Raw genomic sequence first — 22013 nt, 5'->3', positions numbered from 1 at the left:
ACATTCGGTTATATTTAGAGTGCCACCATACCGCATCAACACATCAACACTATATATTTACAAACAGTCATGCCTTCTGTTTGTAAACATCCATGCCTTACAAACATCATGCCGCCCATGGGATTGGAAACCGGGAGCTTCGGCCTGGCTGTCAGCGACGTTAACCACTATTCCCCAGGCTCCTATACTTATATCTGGGAACGTTTCATACTCGCTATGAAATAAATAAAATTATAAGAAATTTGATTCCAGTTCTACAAAAGCTGATCAGGATATTTAATTTCAACATTTGCAGTTTTTGATGTTATTTTCAACTTGCCTTGAGAGATCGGGTAATTAAGTTCAAATAATTAGAGTAAATAAATCTAACTGAAGCGCAGCAAAATCGTGTATAATTTAATAGGCCGTACAATGGAGTCATAGGGTGCCTATACCAGATTTTTTATTTTCGTAAAACGAATCACTCTTTCAAACTTTACATCGCACTTTGTGATAATAATTATTATTATTATCACAAATCTTATATCTTGACTGTTCGTCGTTAAATGCAACAACTGAGTTACACTTCCGTAAATGTTCAATCCGTACGTTATGATGAATAAGAAGAAAAAGATGACTAAGATGCAAAGTTAATTTGTATTCAAATAGATGAAAAGATATGAATATGATCGATCCAAAGTTAATTCGTATTTAAATGTTTTGAAATGAATCACTTGCTTGTAGCTCCCTTTTTGTCTTGTGATAAAATACAGTTTTTCTGAAATTTCATTAAAATAACACAATGCTAGTTTGTAAATTTCAGTTCAATCATTTAAAATGTTTCCTATCTGCAGGTATATTTAAGATCTTTATTATTTCTTTTTAAGAAAGCTGTCTTTTTTCTACAAGACTCTTGAGTACACTTAATTTCGGCTGTCAAGCAATTCTCTGTATGTTTTCATTGTCTAAGAGAAATAATTTTTTTAAAATAATCGACAGGTACTGTAGTTTTCACTTCATATTCCTAAATTATTATTAATTTTACATGACATGTTCCCACTCACTTTCGGTTAAATTGCGTTATCTCGTGCAATGATATTTTAAATTATATTTAATGCAATGCTATTTAATAATTTACGATATTTTAAATCAGTTTCCTTAATGACATAAATATACTTTTTGTCTTGCTGATTTGTTGTTTTTTCCGCCTTTTCTACACGTACAGTTATGGAATGTTCAGGAGATATTTAAAGCGAACTGGAATGGCTGACGAGGCTGACGTCATTTCTTGGAAGCTCCGCCTTTCCAGAGGCTATAAAAGGACTCGCAAAAGAATATCGGGGCTTTTCTTAAATGTCACGATGCAGTAAACTTCATACAAAAAGTTATTAGTAGTTCTTTTTATTTACTCCGGTTATCTGATTTTGTAACTGCTCTCTCTCCTGAATAATAAATGGATCCTTTTTTCAAAACTTATCGTCTGATAATTTAAGCTACGACTAAAGCTGGTACATCACAATATATGTGTGTGTGTGTGTGTGTTTAGTACTTTAAATCCGTTGACGCCACTGGAACTTTCAAAAGCTTTCGATATCTGTCATGGCTGATCGACAGATGAAGATTTCAAAACTGGATTCCGACAAATCACCAATCTTTATTTTCGCACATATAAAAAATTACGCTTTTGCAGACAAGATATTTTTTAATCATTGTGATAACATGAAAATTTCCATGTATACGGGTTTTAAAAGTACGACGTAAGCATTTTGGACAGGACAGCATAAGCGGCGCAGAGTTGTTTGCAGGGTAGAAGCTAGGGAAAGGAAGAAAGATGACGTAGCTGTGATTGGTTAATTTTAGTTTATTTATTTTTTCAAGCAGCGTTATGTAACACAGAAAGATCTCGAATTTGGGAAAAGGGAGGAATTTAGGGAGAACACAAAATTTAGAATAGTTATTTTGAGATCACCAATCTTAATAATTTATGATAATAAATTTTAATTTTAATTATTTTTACTTAGAATATATATATATATATATATAGAATGATCTAATATTCATTGAATTCGAAAACAAGTTTTTCTATTTAATAAATTTATATTAGGAGATAATTTAATCAATATTTCTTTAGTAAATAAATCATATATATATATATATATAATTTACTTATTGGGTATATATACCCATCCCCTCAACCGTCATTTATTTTGGTCGTAGTTACGTATTTCCAAATACAAAGGTGTTTTAAATGACGAAAATATTCATGTTTTGGCATATTTCAAAAAATTCAAGTCATATTTTAAAAAAAAGTTCATTTTGGACAAATAGCGAAATCTAACTTTTAATGTAGCCTCCCGTATCTTATATTTTTGCTTATGTTAATTTGTCTGACCTTTAGTCAGCCCAAGCCCACGAAATTCTTGTGGCAAGGAGAGCAAGATTACGCCTGTCTTTGGCAACGGCCATGAGTACCTAACAAGTGACAGTGCGATTTGTCTCAGTTCCGTCCCTAATTCTAATGGAGAGCACCGCAGGGGGGGGGGTCCGTGGGTCTTCCACCCCTCTTCCCTTCCTCTAAACCACGCAAGAGGACATTCGGTTATATTTAGAGTGCCACCATACCGCATCAACACATCAACACTATATATTTACAAACAGTCATGCCTTCTGTTTGTAAACATCCATGCCTTACAAACATCATGCCGCCCATGGGATTGGAAACCGGGAGCTTCGGCCTGGCTGTCAGCGACGTTAACCACTATTCCCCAGGCTCCTATACTTATATCTGGGAACGTTTCATACTCGCTATGAAATAAATAAAATTATAAGAAATTTGATTCCAGTTCTACAAAAGCTGATCAGGATATTTAATTTCAACATTTGCAGTTTTTGATGTTATTTTCAACTTGCCTTGAGAGATCGGGTAATTAAGTTCAAATAATTAGAGTAAATAAATCTAACTGAAGCGCAGCAAAATCGTGTATAATTTAATAGGCCGTACAATGGAGTCATAGGGTGCCTATACCAGATTTTTTATTTTCGTAAAACGAATCACTCTTTCAAACTTTACATCGCACTTTGTGATAATAATTATTATTATTATCACAAATCTTATATCTTGACTGTTCGTCGTTAAATGCAACAACTGAGTTACACTTCCGTAAATGTTCAATCCGTTCGTTATGATGAATAAGAAGAAAAAGATGACTAAGATGCAAAGTTAATTTGTATTCAAATAGATGAAAAGATATGAATATGATCGATCCAAAGTTAATTCGTATTTAAATGTTTTGAAATGAATCACTTGCTTGTAGCTCCCTTTTTGTCTTGTGATAAAATACAGTTTTTCTGAAATTTCATTAAAATAACACAATGCTAGTTTGTAAATTTCAGTTCAAGCATTTAAAATGTTTCCTATCTGCAGGTATATTTAAGATCTTTATTATTTCTTTTTAAGAAAGCTGTCTTTTTTCTACAAGACTCTTGAGTACACTTAATTTCGGCTGTCAAGCAATTCTCTGTATGTTTTCATTGTCTAAGAGAAATAATTTTTTTAAAATAATCGACAGGTACTGTAGTTTTCACTTCATATTCCTAAATTATTATTAATTTTACATGACATGTTCCCACTCACTTTCGGTTAAATTGCGTTATCTCGTGCAATGATATTTTAAATTATATTTAATGCAATGCTATTTAATAATTTACGATATTTTAAATCAGTTTCCTTAATGACATAAATATACTTTTTGTCTTGCTGATTTGTTGTTTTTTCCGCCTTTTCTACACGTACAGTTATGGAATGTTCAGGAGATATTTAAAGCGAACTGGAATGGCTGACGAGGCTGACGTCATTTCTTGGAAGCTCCGCCTTTCCAGAGGCTATAAAAGGACTCGCAAAAGAATATCGGGGCTTTTCTTAAATGTCACGATGCAGTAAACTTCATACAAAAAGTTATTAGTAGTTCTTTTTATTTACTCCGGTTATCTGATTTTGTAACTGCTCTCTCTCCTGAATAATAAATGGATCCTTTTTTCAAAACTTATCGTCTGATAATTTAAGCTACGACTAAAGCTGGTACATCACAATATATGTGTGTGTGTGTGTGTGTTTAGTACTTTAAATCCGTTGACGCCACTGGAACTTTTAACAGCTTTCGATATCTGTCATGGCTGATCGACAGATGAAGATTTCAAAACTGGATTCCGACAAATCACGAATCTTTATTTTCGCACATATAAAAAATTACGCTTTTGCAGACAAGATATTTTTTAATCATTGTGATAACATGAAAATTTCCATGTATACGGGTTTTAAAAGTACGACGTAAGCATTTTGGACAGGACAGCATAAGCGGCGCAGAGTTGTTTGCAGGGTAGAAGCTAGGGAAAGGAAGAAAGATGACGTAGCTGTGATTGGTTAATTTTAGTTTATTTATTTTTTCAAGCAGCGTTATGTAACACAGAAAGATCTCGAATTTGGGAAAAGGGAGGAATTTAGGGAGAACACAAAATTTAGAATAGTTATTTTGAGATCACCAATCTTAATAATTTATGATAATAAATTTTAATTTTAATTATTTTTACTTAGAATATATATATATATATATATAGAATGATCTAATATTCATTGAATTCGAAAACAAGTTTTTCTATTTAATAAATTTATATTAGGAGATAATTTAATCAATATTTCTTTAGTAAATAAATCATATATATATATATATATAATTTACTTATTGGGTATATATACCCATCCCCTCAACCGTCATTTATTTTGGTCGTAGTTACGTATTTCCAAATACAAAGGTGTTTTAAATGACGAAAATATTCATGTTTTGGCATATTTCAAAAAATTCAAGTCATATTTTAAAAAAAAGTTCATTTTGGACAAATAGCGAAATCTAACTTTTAATGTAGCCTCCCGTATCTTATATTTTTGCTTATGTTCATTTGTCTGACCTTTAGTCAGCCCAAGCCCACGAAATTCTCGTGGCAAGGAGAGCAAGATTACGCCTGTCTTTGGCAACGGCCATGAGTACCTAACAAGTGACAGTGCGATTTGTCTCAGTTCCGTCCCTAATTCTAATGGAGAGCACCGCAGGGGGGGGGGGTCCGTGGGTCTTCCACCCCTCTTCCCTTCCTCTAAACCACGCAAGAGGACATTCGGTTATATTTAGAGTGCCACCATACCGCATCAACACATCAACACTATATATTTACAAACAGTCATGCCTTCTGTTTGTAAACATCCATGCCTTACAAACATCATGCCGCCCATGGGATTGGAAACCGGGAGCTTCGGCCTGGCTGTCAGCGACGTTAACCACTATTCCCCAGGCTCCTATACTTATATCTGGGAACGTTTCATACTCGCTATGAAATAAATAAAATTATAAGAAATTTGATTCCAGTTCTACAAAAGCTGATCAGGATATTTAATTTCAACATTTGCAGTTTTTGATGTTATTTTCAACTTGCCTTGAGAGATCGGGTAATTAAGTTCAAATAATTAGAGTAAATAAATCTAACTGAAGCGCAGCAAAATCGTGTATAATTTAATAGGCCGTACAATGGAGTCATAGGGTGCCTATACCAGATTTTTTATTTTCGTAAAACCAATCACTCTTTCAAACTTTACATCGCACTTTGTGATAATAATTATTATTATTATCACAAATCTTATATCTTGACTGTTCGTCGTTAAATGCAACAACTGAGTTACACTTCCGTAAATGTTCAATCCGTTCGTTATGATGAATAAGAAGAAAAAGATGACTAAGATGCAAAGTTAATTTGTATTCAAATAGATGAAAAGATATGAATATGATCGATCCAAAGTTAATTCGTATTTAAATGTTTTGAAATGAATCACTTGCTTGTAGCTCCCTTTTTGTCTTGTGATAAAATACAGTTTTTCTGAAATTTCATTAAAATAACACAATGCTAGTTTGTAAATTTCAGTTCAAGCATTTAAAATGTTTCCTATCTGCAGGTATATTTAAGATCTTTATTATTTCTTTTTAAGAAAGCTGTCTTTTTTCTACAAGACTCTTGAGTACACTTAATTTCGGCTGTCAAGCAATTCTCTGTATGTTTTCATTGTCTAAGAGAAATAATTTTTTTAAAATAATCGACAGGTACTGTAGTTTTCACTTCATATTCCTAAATTATTATTAATTTTACATGACATGTTCCCACTCACTTTCGGTTAAATTGCGTTATCTCGTGCAATGATATTTTAAATTATATTTAATGCAATGCTATTTAATAATTTACGATATTTTAAATCAGTTTCCTTAATGACATAAATATACTTTTTGTCTTGCTGATTTGTTGTTTTTTCCGCCTTTTCTACACGTACAGTTATGGAATGTTCAGGAGATATTTAAAGCGAACTGGAATGGCTGACGAGGCTGACGTCATTTCTTGGAAGCTCCGCCTTTCCAGAGGCTATAAAAGGACTCGCAAAAGAATATCGGGGCTTTTCTTAAATGTCACGATGCAGTAAACTTCATACAAAAAGTTATTAGTAGTTCTTTTTATTTACTCCGGTTATCTGATTTTGTAACTGCTCTCTCTCCTGAATAATAAATGGATCCTTTTTTCAAAACTTATCGTCTGATAATTTAAGCTACGACTAAAGCTGGTACATCACAATATATGTGTGTGTGTGTGTGTGTTTAGTACTTTAAATCCGTTGACGCCACTGGAACTTTCAACAGCTTTCGATATCTGTCATGGCTGATCGACAGATGAAGATTTCAAAACTGGATTCCGACAAATCACCAATCTTTATTTTCGCACATATAAAAAATTACGCTTTTGCAGACAAGATATTTTTTAATCATTGTGATAACATGAAAATTTCCATGTATACGGGTTTTAAAAGTACGACGTAAGCATTTTGGACAGGACAGCATAAGCGGCGCAGAGTTGTTTGCAGGGTAGAAGCTAGGGAAAGGAAGAAAGATGACGTAGCTGTGATTGGTTAATTTTAGTTTATTTATTTTTTCAAGCAGCGTTATGTAACACAGAAAGATCTCGAATTTGGGAAAAGGGAGGAATTTAGGGAGAACACAAAATTTAGAATAGTTATTTTGAGATCACCAATCTTAATAATTTATGATAATAAATTTTAATTTTAATTATTTTTACTTAGAATATATATATATATATATATATAGAATGATCTAATATTCATTGAATTCGAAAACAAGTTTTTCTATTTAATAAATTTATATTAGGAGATAATTTAATCAATATTTCTTTAGTAAATAAATCATATATATATATATATAATTTACTTATTGGGTATATATACCCATCCCCTCAACCGTCATTTATTTTGGTCGTAGTTACGTATTTCCAAATACAAAGGTGTTTTAAATGACGAAAATATTCATGTTTTGGCATATTTCAAAAAATTCAAGTCATATTTTAAAAAAAAGTTCATTTTGGACAAATAGCGAAATCTAACTTTTAATGTAGCCTCCCGTATCTTATATTTTTGCTTATGTTCATTTGTCTGACCTTTAGTCAGCCCAAGCCCACGAAATTCTTGTGGCAAGGAGAGCAAGATTACGCCTGTCTTTGGCAACGGCCATGAGTACCTAACAAGTGACAGTGCGATTTGTCTCAGTTCCGTCCCTAATTCTAATGGAGAGCACCGCAGGGGGGGGGGTCCGTGGGTCTTCCACCCCTCTTCCCTTCCTCTAAACCACGCAAGAGGACATTCGGTTATATTTAGAGTGCCACCATACCGCATCAACACATCAACACTATATATTTACAAACAGTCATGCCTTCTGTTTGTAAACATCCATGCCTTACAAACATCATGCCGCCCATGGGATTGGAAACCGGGAGCTTCGGCCTGGCTGTCAGCGACGTTAACCACTATTCCCCAGGCTCCTATACTTATATCTGGGAACGTTTCATACTCGCTATGAAATAAATAAAATTATAAGAAATTTGATTCCAGTTCTACAAAAGCTGATCAGGATATTTAATTTCAACATTTGCAGTTTTTGATGTTATTTTCAACTTGCCTTGAGAGATCGGGTAATTAAGTTCAAATAATTAGAGTAAATAAATCTAACTGAAGCGCAGCAAAATCGTGTATAATTTAATAGGCCGTACAATGGAGTCATAGGGTGCCTATACCAGATTTTTTATTTTCGTAAAACGAATCACTCTTTCAAACTTTACATCGCACTTTGTGATAATAATTATTATTATTATCACAAATCTTATATCTTGACTGTTCGTCGTTAAATGCAACAACTGAGTTACACTTCCGTAAATGTTCAATCCGTACGTTATGATGAATAAGAAGAAAAAGATGACTAAGATGCAAAGTTAATTTGTATTCAAATAGATGAAAAGATATGAATATGATCGATCCAAAGTTAATTCGTATTTAAATGTTTTGAAATGAATCACTTGCTTGTAGCTCCCTTTTTGTCTTGTGATAAAATACAGTTTTTCTGAAATTTCATTAAAATAACACAATGCTAGTTTGTAAATTTCAGTTCAATCATTTAAAATGTTTCCTATCTGCAGGTATATTTAAGATCTTTATTATTTCTTTTTAAGAAAGCTGTCTTTTTTCTACAAGACTCTTGAGTACACTTAATTTCGGCTGTCAAGCAATTCTCTGTATGTTTTCATTGTCTAAGAGAAATAATTTTTTTAAAATAATCGACAGGTACTGTAGTTTTCACTTCATATTCCTAAATTATTATTAATTTTACATGACATGTTCCCACTCACTTTCGGTTAAATTGCGTTATCTCGTGCAATGATATTTTAAATTATATTTAATGCAATGCTATTTAATAATTTACGATATTTTAAATCAGTTTCCTTAATGACATAAATATACTTTTTGTCTTGCTGATTTGTTGTTTTTTCCGCCTTTTCTACACGTACAGTTATGGAATGTTCAGGAGATATTTAAAGCGAACTGGAATGGCTGACGAGGCTGACGTCATTTCTTGGAAGCTCCGCCTTTCCAGAGGCTATAAAAGGACTCGCAAAAGAATATCGGGGCTTTTCTTAAATGTCACGATGCAGTAAACTTCATACAAAAAGTTATTAGTAGTTCTTTTTATTTACTCCGGTTATCTGATTTTGTAACTGCTCTCTCTCCTGAATAATAAATGGATCCTTTTTTCAAAACTTATCGTCTGATAATTTAAGCTACGACTAAAGCTGGTACATCACAATATATGTGTGTGTGTGTGTGTGTTTAGTACTTTAAATCCGTTGACGCCACTGGAACTTTCAACAGCTTTCGATATCTGTCATGGCTGATCGACAGATGAAGATTTCAAAACTGGATTCCGACAAATCACCAATCTTTATTTTCGCACATATAAAAAATTACGCTTTTGCAGACAAGATATTTTTTAATCATTGTGATAACATGAAAATTTCCATGTATACGGGTTTTAAAAGTACGACGTAAGCATTTTGGACAGGACAGCATAAGCGGCGCAGAGTTGTTTGCAGGGTAGAAGCTAGGGAAAGGAAGAAAGATGACGTAGCTGTGATTGGTTAATTTTAGTTTATTTATTTTTTCAAGCAGCGTTATGTAACACAGAAAGATCTCGAATTTGGGAAAAGGGAGGAATTTAGGGAGAACACAAAATTTAGAATAGTTATTTTGAGATCACCAATCTTAATAATTTATGATAATAAATTATAATTTTAATTATTTTTACTTAGAATATATATATATATATATATATAGAATGATCTAATATTCATTGAATTCGAAAACAAGTTTTTCTATTTAATAAATTTATATTAGGAGATAATTTAATCAATATTTCTTTAGTAAATAAATCATATATATATATATATAATTTACTTATTGGGTATATATACCCATCCCCTCAACCGTCATTTATTTTGGTCGTAGTTACGTATTTCCAAATACAAAGGTGTTTTAAATGACGAAAATATTCATGTTTTGGCATATTTCAAAAAATTCAAGTCATATTTTAAAAAAAAGTTCATTTTGGACAAATAGCGAAATCTAACTTTTAATGTAGCCTCCCGTATCTTATATTTTTGCTTATGTTAATTTGTCTGACCTTTAGTCAGCCCAAGCCCACGAAATTCTTGTGGCAAGGAGAGCAAGATTACGCCTGTCTTTGGCAACGGCCATGAGTACCTAACAAGTGACAGTGCGATTTGTCTCAGTTCCGTCCCTAATTCTAATGGAGAGCACCGCAGGGGGGGGGTCCGTGGGTCTTCCACCCCTCTTCCCTTCCTCTAAACCACGCAAGAGGACATTCGGTTATATTTAGAGTGCCACCATACCGCATCAACACATCAACACTATATATTTACAAACAGTCATGCCTTCTGTTTGTAAACATCCATGCCTTACAAACATCATGCCGCCCATGGGATTGGAAACCGGGAGCTTCGGCCTGGCTGTCAGCGACGTTAACCACTATTCCCCAGGCTCCTATACTTATATCTGGGAACGTTTCATACTCGCTATGAAATAAATAAAATTATAAGAAATTTGATTCCAGTTCTACAAAAGCTGATCAGGATATTTAATTTCAACATTTGCAGTTTTTGATGTTATTTTCAACTTGCCTTGAGAGATCGGGTAATTAAGTTCAAATAATTAGAGTAAATAAATCTAACTGAAGCGCAGCCAAATCGTGTATAATTTAATAGGCCGTACAATGGAGTCATAGGGTGCCTATACCAGATTTTTTATTTTCGTAAAACGAATCACTCTTTCAAACTTTACATCGCACTTTGTGATAATAATTATTATTATTATCACAAATCTTATATCTTGACTGTTCGTCGTTAAATGCAACAACTGAGTTACACTTCCGTAAATGTTCAATCCGTACGTTATGATGAATAAGAAGAAAAAGATGACTAAGATGCAAAGTTAATTTGTATTCAAATAGATGAAAAGATATGAATATGATCGATCCAAAGTTAATTCGTATTTAAATGTTTTGAAATGAATCACTTGCTTGTAGCTCCCTTTTTGTCTTGTGATAAAATACAGTTTTTCTGAAATTTCATTAAAATAACACAATGCTAGTTTGTAAATTTCAGTTCAATCATTTAAAATGTTTCCTATCTGCAGGTATATTTAAGATCTTTATTATTTCTTTTTAAGAAAGCTGTCTTTTTTCTACAAGACTCTTGAGTACACTTAATTTCGGCTGTCAAGCAATTCTCTGTATGTTTTCATTGTCTAAGAGAAATAATTTTTTTAAAATAATCGACAGGTACTGTAGTTTTCACTTCATATTCCTAAATTATTATTAATTTTACATGACATGTTCCCACTCACTTTCGGTTAAATTGCGTTATCTCGTGCAATGATATTTTAAATTATATTTAATGCAATGCTATTTAATAATTTACGATATTTTAAATCAGTTTCCTTAATGACATAAATATACTTTTTGTCTTGCTGATTTGTTGTTTTTTCCGCCTTTTCTACACGTACAGTTATGGAATGTTCAGGAGATATTTAAAGCGAACTGGAATGGCTGACGAGGCTGACGTCATTTCTTGGAAGCTCCGCCTTTCCAGAGGCTATAAAAGGACTCGCAAAAGAATATCGGGGCTTTTCTTAAATGTCACGATGCAGTAAACTTCATACAAAAAGTTATTAGTAGTTCTTTTTATTTACTCCGGTTATCTGATTTTGTAACTGCTCTCTCTCCTGAATAATAAATGGATCCTTTTTTCAAAACTTATCGTCTGATAATTTAAGCTACGACTAAAGCTGGTACATCACAATATATGTGTGTGTGTGTGTGTGTTTAGTACTTTAAATCCGTTGACGCCACTGGAACTTTCAAAAGCTTTCGATATCTGTCATGGCTGATCGACAGATGAAGATTTCAAAACTGGATTCCGACAAATCACCAATCTTTATTTTCGCACATATAAAAAATTACGCTTTTGCAGACAAGATATTTTTTAATCATTGTGATAACATGAAAATTTCCATGTATACGGGTTTTAAAAGTACGACGTAAGCATTTTGGACAGGACAGCATAAGCGGCGCAGAGTTGTTTGCAGGGTAGAAGCTAGGGAAAGGAAGAAAGATGACGTAGCTGTGATTGGTTAATTTTAGTTTATTTATTTTTTCAAGCAGCGTTATGTAACACAGAAAGATCTCGAATTTGGGAAAAGGGAGGAATTTAGGGAGAACACAAAATTTAGAATAGTTATTTTGAGATCACCAATCTTAATAATTTATGATAATAAATTTTAATTTTAATTATTTTTACTTAGAATATATATATATATATATATATAGAATGATCTAATATTCATTGAATTCGAAAACAAGTTTTTCTATTTAATAAATTTATATTAGGAGATAATTTAATCAATATTTCTTTAGTAAATAAATCATATATATATATATATAATTTACTTATTGGGTATATATACCCATCCCCTCAACCGTCATTTATTTTGGTCGTAGTTACGTATTTCCAAATACAAAGGTGTTTTAAATGACGAAAATATTCATGTTTTGGCATATTTCAAAAAATTCAAGTCATATTTTAAAAAAAAGTTCATTTTGGACAAATAGCGAAATCTAACTTTTAATGTAGCCTCCCGTATCTTATATTTTTGCTTATGTTCATTTGTCTGACCTTTAGTCAGCCCAAGCCCACGAAATTCTTGTGGCAAGGAGAGCAAGATTACGCCTGTCTTTGGCAACGGCCATGAGTACCTAACAAGTGACAGTGCGATTTGTCTCAGTTCCGTCCCTAATTCTAATGGAGAGCACCGCAGGGGGGGGGCTCCGTGGGTCTTCCACCCCTCTTCCCTTCCTCTAAACCACGCAAGAGGACATTCGGTTATATTTAGAGTGCCACCATACCGCATCAACACATCAACACTATATATTTACAAACAGTCATGCCTTCTGTTTGTAAACATCCATGCCTTACAAACATCATGCCGCCCATGGGATTGGAAACCGGGAGCTTCGGCCTGGCTGTCAGCGACGTTAACCACTATTCCCCAGGCTCCTATACTTATATCTGGGAACGTTTCATACTCGCTATGAAATAAATAAAATTATAAGAAATTTGATTCCAGTTCTACAAAAGCTGATCAGGATATTTAATTTCAACATTTGCAGTTTTTGATGTTATTTTCAACTTGCCTTGAGAGATCGGGTAATTAAGTTCAAATAATTAGAGTAAATAAATCTAACTGAAGCGCAGCAAAATCGTGTATAATTTAATAGGCCGTACAATGGAGTCATAGGGTGCCTATACCAGATTTTTTATTTTCGTAAAACGAATCACTCTTTCAAACTTTACATCGCACTTTGTGATAATAATTATTATTATTATCACAAATCTTATATCTTGACTGTTCGTCGTTAAATGCAACAACTGAGTTACACTTCCGTAAATGTTCAATCCGTACGTTATGATGAATAAGAAGAAAAAGATGACTAAGATGCAAAGTTAATTTGTATTCAAATAGATGAAAAGATATGAATATGATCGATCCAAAGTTAATTCGTATTTAAATGTTTTGAAATGAATCACTTGCTTGTAGCTCCCTTTTCGTCTTGTGATAAAATACAGTTTTTCTGAAATTTCATTAAAATAACACAATGCTAGTTTGTAAATTTCAGTTCAATCATTTAAAATGTTTCCTATCTGCAGGTATATTTAAGATCTTTATTATTTCTTTTTAAGAAAGCTGTCTTTTTTCTACAAGACTCTTGAGTACACTTAATTTCGGCTGTCAAGCAATTCTCTGTATGTTTTCATTGTCTAAGAGAAATAATTTTTTTAAAATAATCGACAGGTACTGTAGTTTTCACTTCATATTCCTAAATTATTATTAATTTTACATGACATGTTCCCACTCACTTTCGGTTAAATTGCGTTATCTCGTGCAATGATATTTTAAATTATATTTAATGCAATGCTATTTAATAATTTACGATATTTTAAATCAGTTTCCTTAATGACATAAATATACTTTTTGTCTTGCTGATATTTCAGTATGTGGTAGTATACAGTTAAGTCCATATACATGAATGTTTATTAATTATTAAGTATACACAATATTCGAGGCAATAACTGAGTATTCAAAATATTCGTTAGCAGACTAAAGAATTTTAAAAACCAGAAATCTGGTAGCAAAATCACATGCTACGTATATACTTGTATGTATTTTTAACTTTTGTATGAAGAAAACGCAGTGTTCATTAAATATAAACATAACTGAAAAATAGGTTACACCATTACAGCCGTTTTTGTTTCCATTTGCATTTCTTTAATCTTACGATGATTATTTTCGCATAATTTGTAATTTGATTTAATGAACTTTTAACAAACCTGTAAACTTCATTAGTATTAATTCTACTTATACTTTGCACATCGATAATGAAAATGAAATTGTCGTAATTAATAGTCTAACGACAGAATAGGGAGTTTGACATTATTATTCATTGTAAACAAAAACCTAGAACATGCAAATTATGCTTACTTTTACTTTCACCGTTATCTGATTTCCGTATCCTGGTTTCAAACATGCTCCAGGCAATTAACGTTCTTATTTCCTTCGCAGAAATTAGAAATTTTACTTTTATTTCCTTCACAGTAGCTTTAATTATAAATTCTTCATGTTAGCAGGAATTCGAAAGCAATTATTACGCTAAATTTACAAATCTTCTTGTTCGTTAATCAGTCATACTACCATCTCTTTTATTTTATCCTTTATTGCGATTTAGAAAAGTACCACTACATTCGAACAAAAGCGAAAAGGGTTTAATTGGTTGGTGGAAATAGTAGAAACCTGAACAATAAATAAGTGTCCTTTCAATAAAGAAAACGTTCGTTTTTGTTATAAACGTTTCGTTCTCTTTTATAACGAATTTATATTTATTTTTATTTTAGGCATTAACGTAAATATACGTGTTAATATAATTCTTAACATAATTATGAATTCTCACGATTTCCTGTTTTAACAATTTTATTCGCTCTTTCCGCAATTAAAATTTATTTTGTACTTTTATTTGTGCTTGTTTAAAATTGAACTTTTGACTAGTTATTTACATTTTGTATATGTTCAATACATCACATTACATATACTTAATTAAGTTTTATTTCTTTACAGAGATTTTCCAATTATGAATAATTCCATTTTCCAAGAGACAGAGAAGAATCGTAGTGAACTATTAATTCACTGGAATAAACCAGTGCTTCGAAACGAAAGTCGGCTTCAGCATGATTTATCGAACATCGTAAAATATGGAAACAATAATGTATTTGTTCAATATACAGATGCGGAAATAAACTTTGGAATAGTTAGTTATATTTCATTTGCAATATTTGGAGTAATAGGTAATCTAATTTCCATCATAGCTCTTTCGAAGTCTAAGCGACTCAGAAATGCTACTACAGCTTTCATAATCAATCTCTGTGTCTCAGACTTACTCCTATGCAGTTTCTCATTGCCGTTTTCTTCTGTTACCTTCATCGAGCGTGGATGGAATTACGGAGACACACTTTGTAAACTTCTGCCAATGGTCCGGTATTCTAATGGTGCTGTTTCAATTTTTAGTGTAGTTTCTATCACATTAAATAGGTATATACTTGTTGCCCATCCTCGGCAATACAGTAAATTATACAAACCCCGCTACATAGCTCTGATGATAATCACTATCTGGATTACATCCATAATTTTTTTGATACCGCCTCTGTTTGAAGCATGGGGAAAGTATGATTACGATCCTACAGTAGGAACGTGCAGTATAATAAAAGTAAATGGCAAGTCACCCAAGACATTTCTTTACTTATTCGCTTTTGGATTGATGTCAGTTGTTTTCATCTTGTGTTATATAAGAATATTTTGGGTGGTTCATCGTACGTCGAAGAAAATGCAAAACGAACTCCAGACATCTTCTAGTACAGTTACTATTTCAAGTTTTTCACCAAAATTGTATAGGCTTAGGAACTTTCACAGACATTCCGGTATACATTTGGATAGATCATTTTGGAAGCGAGATAACAAAGAACTCAGAGTCTTAAAAGTTATGCTGGTGATATTCATTACATTCTTGATTTGTTTTTTGCCTGTATCTATCGTGAAAATCTTTAGAGATGAAGATGAAATTTCCGTTTTGAATTTGGTAGGTTATTTAGGAGTTTATTTCTCTAGTATTATAAATCCTGTGATCTATGTGGTAACAAGCAGGGAGTATCGGAAAGCCTATATAGAATTATTTTGTAAGAGGAAAGAGATAAATTTTTCAAAAGATGGTTATTTGAGTTAAAACTATCATGTAGAGTACACTAAAACTCGTGTTTAGGAAAATTAATTTCTTCTTAGATTTCCAGTAAGATAAAGATCAATGTGCCACCAGAAAAATGTTTTATCTTATTAAAGAATCTATTTTAAAATACAGTTTTGGATGTGTTTTTCGATAACATTTAAGGCAGCATTCACATTACTAATGATAAATCTATGGATTGAAACTTGTTTTAACTACAGTGTAAAGAAAGATAAATGAAAATTAGTAAACATGCTTAAAAAACGTTTGAGAATAGTAAGTATATCAGATGATGTTGAAATAAGAGAAGTAACGGTTTCAGATTCATATCATCTCTTAACCTGTATACTTTGTTTCATTAGTGAATAGGTAAATCAGAGATAAATTATTTTCTTTCATATTTGTAAACATAAAACTTAAAAAATAAAATAGATCCAATGAACATAAAATTTAATAATAATCAATGCCTGTAACAAAATAACGTGTTTAAACTAAGAGGAACATCACTGAGATTCTCAAAGCTATTTGACCTTTTAGAAATATTTTAGAATTCGTTGAACAACAAAATTTAATCAAGCATGACCCATTTGGATTCTAAAAAGATACTAGTGCGTAATTTTTATTTCATTTATTGAGGCAAATAACCAGCAAAATGATGTGACGAATAATATATATCTCTTCATTACCAACGTAATGAAATTGCCGAAGATTCAATAAATAATTTTAGGAGAAACAGTTTCTCTCAAATTAAATCAAGAAACGGAATAAATTGAAATAGTATCTCTTTAATTTTATTTACTTATTTCAATCGTAATGCTTGTAGAAATATATGAAAGGGATTTTATCTCCATAACATATTTTGTATTCGATGAACCTTTCTAACCTCTTAATAGTTTTAGAGACGATAAATATGGTTTCGCTAATCGAACAATCATAAAAGTATTCCAGATCTTCACCAGTTCTTTAATTGTTAACACATCCTTTGATTCTTTAATTGTTAACACCTCCTTTGATTCCAAGCAAAGATCTAGTTAGAGGGCTTTAATAAGGGCTGCTTTTCATTTGACCCTGATTTTCCTCGAATGTGATGGAACTTCCCCGACGGCCTAAGGCAGTTAGTTCTCATGTTTCTGATGTGTATATTTCCCTTCTTACAGTACTATGATTCTGTTTATTGAAAGAAAGTGATATATAGGACATAAGCAGTTTGAAATAAAAAATCTTCTGAATGTTATATGACGACAGATTAGTAAAAATTTAAAAGCTTTCACATGTTAATGTTATTTTATTGTATTTACATTTATTCTGGATAATGCTGTAAACGTTTTTTTTTATTAACAAAATAGAAAATCATTATTGGCAGTAAAACGATACGTACATTATGCATAATAAAAATGTATGCTGTACGTTATAAATAAAGATCATTACTGTTTTTTCATTGCGGTATATTTTTAATAGTTTTATCAAACTAGAGAAATATTTTAAATTTAATTAAGGTAACTGTTGTATTAAAATTTTTATGGCCTTAGTTCGATCCAATCAGTCAAAACGGAATCTGGCATAATGACATGTTGGTATGGCATCAATATCAGGCCCTTAAAAATAACAATAAAAAAAAAAAAAAAAAAAAAAAAAAAAAAAAAAAAAAAAAAAGACTTCACTAACTTCAAAAAATCAACAATGTCAAAGGGACTTAGATGACCGGAATATAAAAACAGAAACAAATGGCCTTAAGTGTGGCTAATTAATAAAAAATTTTCAAGGAAACGAATATAAGGTTTAAATTTTAAAACTACAGTTTGTTGGAGTTTAGTATATTATAACGTTTATTATTGATGATGAGAGTATATAAGCATATGAGGTCTGTTTCTATTTATTGATACATTTGCTCAGGAAACTAGTCTCCCACATTAGAAATTTGAGAAAAACTGAAAAATATTGCTCACTTAATGCAGAAATATTAGATGAGATTCAACAAGAATTTATATTAGATTTGAGCGAAATTTCAATGCAATTGAACACTCATTACGCAAAAAAGGATTTAATTTGAGAAAAATTCTTCTAAATCAGGGGTGGCGAACCTTTCTGAAAAGTGGATATATATGTGCTCATTATTTTTTTAAGTATTAGCCCGTGGGTCACTAAGGCAGTGGCACCACTTAGAAGGGGGTAAAGAAAAAAGAATATCAATAATTTGGAAACACTGAAAATTTGTTTGGAAAGACAGTAAACCTTGACCAGCTGACCTTTTTCGTTTTCGCTCTCACTTTTAAAATCTTCTGAAAGTTATTTCTTTTTCTTTTTGTTTCTACAACGTTTCTAAGTGAAGAGCAAAAAATAAAGATCGATGTGAAAACATTTATGTCAGTGGAGGGATACCTTGAATTACTGCACCAGGGTATACCATGCCTAGCGCCTCCTCTGCACTGAGTATTTGAATGAAAAAGGAACGAAGAAACGCATATATACATTAAAAAATGTTCTTCATTAATAAAAATAGCTGCAGATATATGTATGTATAATAAAGTTGATAACAGTATATTCAATGAGAAATCTGTTGTTGTTTATTTTCAGATAGTTTCATAAGGTTTCATATTCTATATTCATTAGTTTAACGGATTTTGCAGTAATTCATTTCCAAGTTTATTTCTATTTTTAGACATTACAAAATTCATCAAGGAAAACATTTTTTCACACTAATATATGAACCCAAACATCATTAAAAGAGCGAGTTTCTTCATTGAAATAAAATTGTTTGGTAAAGAATCTCATACGTTGTAAGGTATTTCTCTCGCCTTCTTAGTCTGCCTTTGTGGTGTAGTGGTCAGCACGCTCGACACGTATTTGAGAGGTCCGCGGTTCGAGTCCCGAAAAGGACATTGCTCATTTTTCACATCTCCTGCTTCCAAAAAATCCTCTACAACGTATATTATAATATTTTCAATTTTTAGTGTGGCATCATCATTATCTACTGTTACGGATTTCGTATTTAAATAGCTAATGTTAGTTGAATTATAAATTAAATGGTTTTATTTCACGCGCAGTGCAGCGTGTGGCGAATATTAAAAGAAAGCTAAGCCAGAAAATTGAAAATACAAGAGCGCGTGCATGTAATATTTAGTAAATATCTCTTTTGATTTCGAGAAATTTCCAGAAAGTTCTCGCGCGCAATTTAAAAATCTTATAAAAAGGAGGAAAGCCTCTAAATTCAGTCAGCATCGGAAGTTCACTCCTGTGAATGTAAATATAAAAATTAATGATCAAGCCCTAGCAATTGTTTCAAGTACCAAGTATCTAGGAGTGGTCTTCGACTCACAGCTGTTATTCAAAGAACGCACGGAGTATGCCTTGCGCAAAGCCACCGCTGCTAAAATGTCTCTTTACCCTTTAATAAGAAGAAATGCTAAATTAAATATGTCTCAAGAAGAAGATCTATACCAGCTTAATAAGACCCACCCTACTTTATGCAGTGCCTATCTGGGCCACTGTGTACAAGACTTATAGACACAAACTACAGGTCTTTCAGAACAAAATACTCAGACAAATTGTTGAACTCCCCATGGTTCGTACGTAACCTGCAGATGCATAAAGAACTAAAAATAAGACCCATAGCTGATCAAATTCTCACCACGAGCCATAACTTCTATGCTAAAATAGAACTTTCTCAATACGAACATATCCGTGATGTGATAAATTATGATCCTACTATAGAAATTGCAGCAAAGCACCCAAGAGGCATCTTCCATAACAGCAAATGGTGAAATGTGTATATATTGTACATAGTACTATTATCTTTATTTTATCTTCATTGTGTCATTTTACCTGTGTCTTTGAAACTTTATAGACTTATGGACATGATCCGTGTACCTGGATCTTCAAAGCACTGATCTTATATTTGTCATTTTCGTAATCTTCTTATTGTTATATCAGAGAATTTGTAATATTGTGGACTTATGGACATGATCCGTGTACCTGGATCTTCAAAGCTCTGATTATTTATTGCTAGTGTAAAATATTTTCGCCATTTGCTTCTTCGCTCAAATACAGCTGTCCCTATATGTACATAGTGTACAGTTTCAGTAACTCATGTGTCTCAGTGTTGTACAAGAACTTTAGTGTTTAATTTCTCAAACCAAGATGTCACTGAATTGTGATATCTACTATTTCAAAATGCATTGGCTGTGGACAGTTCACGGGAGGGTGACCCCCAAGTGACTACCACTGTCGAATCTGTGTTTTACAGCAAGGATGAATTTGAATATTTTGTTTAGCTAATCTGTTGCACTTAGTTGTGCCATTTGTCTTCATTTAGATCGCGATATTAGTTTAATTAATCCAATCTGGATAAACTGTTTAAAAACTTTATAATTATTAATATATCGAATATTTCTCATTGCACGCGTAAGCTGCTTTGCTCGGAGTCTGAACTTGGGTGGTTGACCACCCACGTGACAGGCTCCTGCCAATCATCTCCCTTCACTCCACCTACATTTCACAAAATTTGACAAGTTTCGCCTAGTTGGCGCGGCGTAAATCGCCTTAATTAAAAACTTAAGTACCAACGCCTTAGGGCAATTTACCAACAGAGACGGTTAAGCGGTTGGCTACTAATTGCCGCCTAGCCATTGACTCGATTTCGATTTTTTAAATTCAGTCAGTCAGTTATTTTTAGTTAGCTTGTTGTTGTTTTAAGAGTTTGTTTAGAAAACTGCTCTTGTTGATTGTAGCGAATTCGCGGATTAGCTTTCTTTAGCTGTTTTGAATTAACTTCTGTTGAACGTTTGAGTAGTTAAGATAACTACTGTGAGATATTGTAATACTGCACGAATATTTGAGGAAATGTAAGCATATTTGTTGTGATAATAATAAATTTTGTTCATTTTTCATCGGACCTGTGCATTCATTTCGTAACGAACCCGTACGCACGCAACACTGTCTTACTTTCAGAGAGTTTTCCTTCAACTTCGGAAATCAAATTTGCAAATTTACTTTTTCACACTATGCTGCTTTGAAATTCCTTTTCTAAATCATGGCTACCTAATCACATAAGATTTTGATTCGATTCACGTCGCGAAGTTTTGAAACTGCCAATGTAATTAAAATGAAAATCGGCATCATTAAAAAGTTTATCAGGCGAGTAATAAATATTAACTTTGTTAGTATTAAAAACATAGTCTTTGATTTAATGTCAGTATATTTCATTCATTTCTGGTTTAGGAATTTCATGGTTTCTGAACTATATTAAATGGACTGGCCTTTTTTCTTAATAAAGACGTGAACCATTCCCTAAAATATTACAGTTTTAATTTGGGAGAAAAGTTTACCGGAATAGTTTAGAAACAGTTTAAACAAAAATAAGAAATCAGAAAATAATTGATCTTACCTTCTCAAAACCTTCCTACTGGTATCAGATAAAATCTACAATTTCCTAGCATAATTCATGAGAATTCGAGACCTCGCATCAGACAAGTTTTCAGGCACCTGCGAATTTGAAAATGTAGGCACGTGGCCTATGTAATAAATCAGCCGAGGAGACGAGATGCGCGGCTTGAGTGTTGAGTGACACAATAGAAAATCAGTCGGCCAACATCCACTCGGAAATACCTTTTTTATAAATTCGACATTATACCTTAATGTTTTAACATTTTCAATTTCCTGCTCCCATTTTTACGATAAAAAAAATAAGTTTATAAAAATCAAAGTGCGAGGCAT

General features: G+C 32.4%; 1 protein-coding gene across 2 annotated transcripts in view; it reads left to right on the top strand.

Annotated features, from left to right (window-relative positions):
* Nucleotides 1–16435, top strand: part of LOC146997144 (protein trapped in endoderm-1-like) — a 41320-nt gene extending 24885 nt beyond the window's left edge. For both annotated transcript variants that reach the window (XM_085816790.1, XM_085816791.1), the window contains exon 2: nucleotides 15146–16435. In XM_085816790.1, the coding sequence (XP_085672916.1) occupies nucleotides 15146–16304 (1159 nt within the window). In that variant the 3' untranslated portion in view covers nucleotides 16305–16435. The remainder of the gene's footprint in view (nucleotides 1–15145) is intronic.
* Nucleotides 16436–22013: the final 5578 nt, after the last annotated feature.

The sequence above is a fragment of the Stegodyphus dumicola genome, chromosome 5 (assembly GCF_044657685.1).
Source record: "Stegodyphus dumicola isolate Sdum_Otavi_A_Nest chromosome 5, ASM4465768v1".
In the NCBI taxonomy this organism is placed as follows: domain Eukaryota; kingdom Metazoa; phylum Arthropoda; class Arachnida; order Araneae; family Eresidae; genus Stegodyphus; species Stegodyphus dumicola.
Note: the sequence above shows the minus strand (reverse complement) of the source record. Positions and strands in the feature narration are given on the sequence as shown.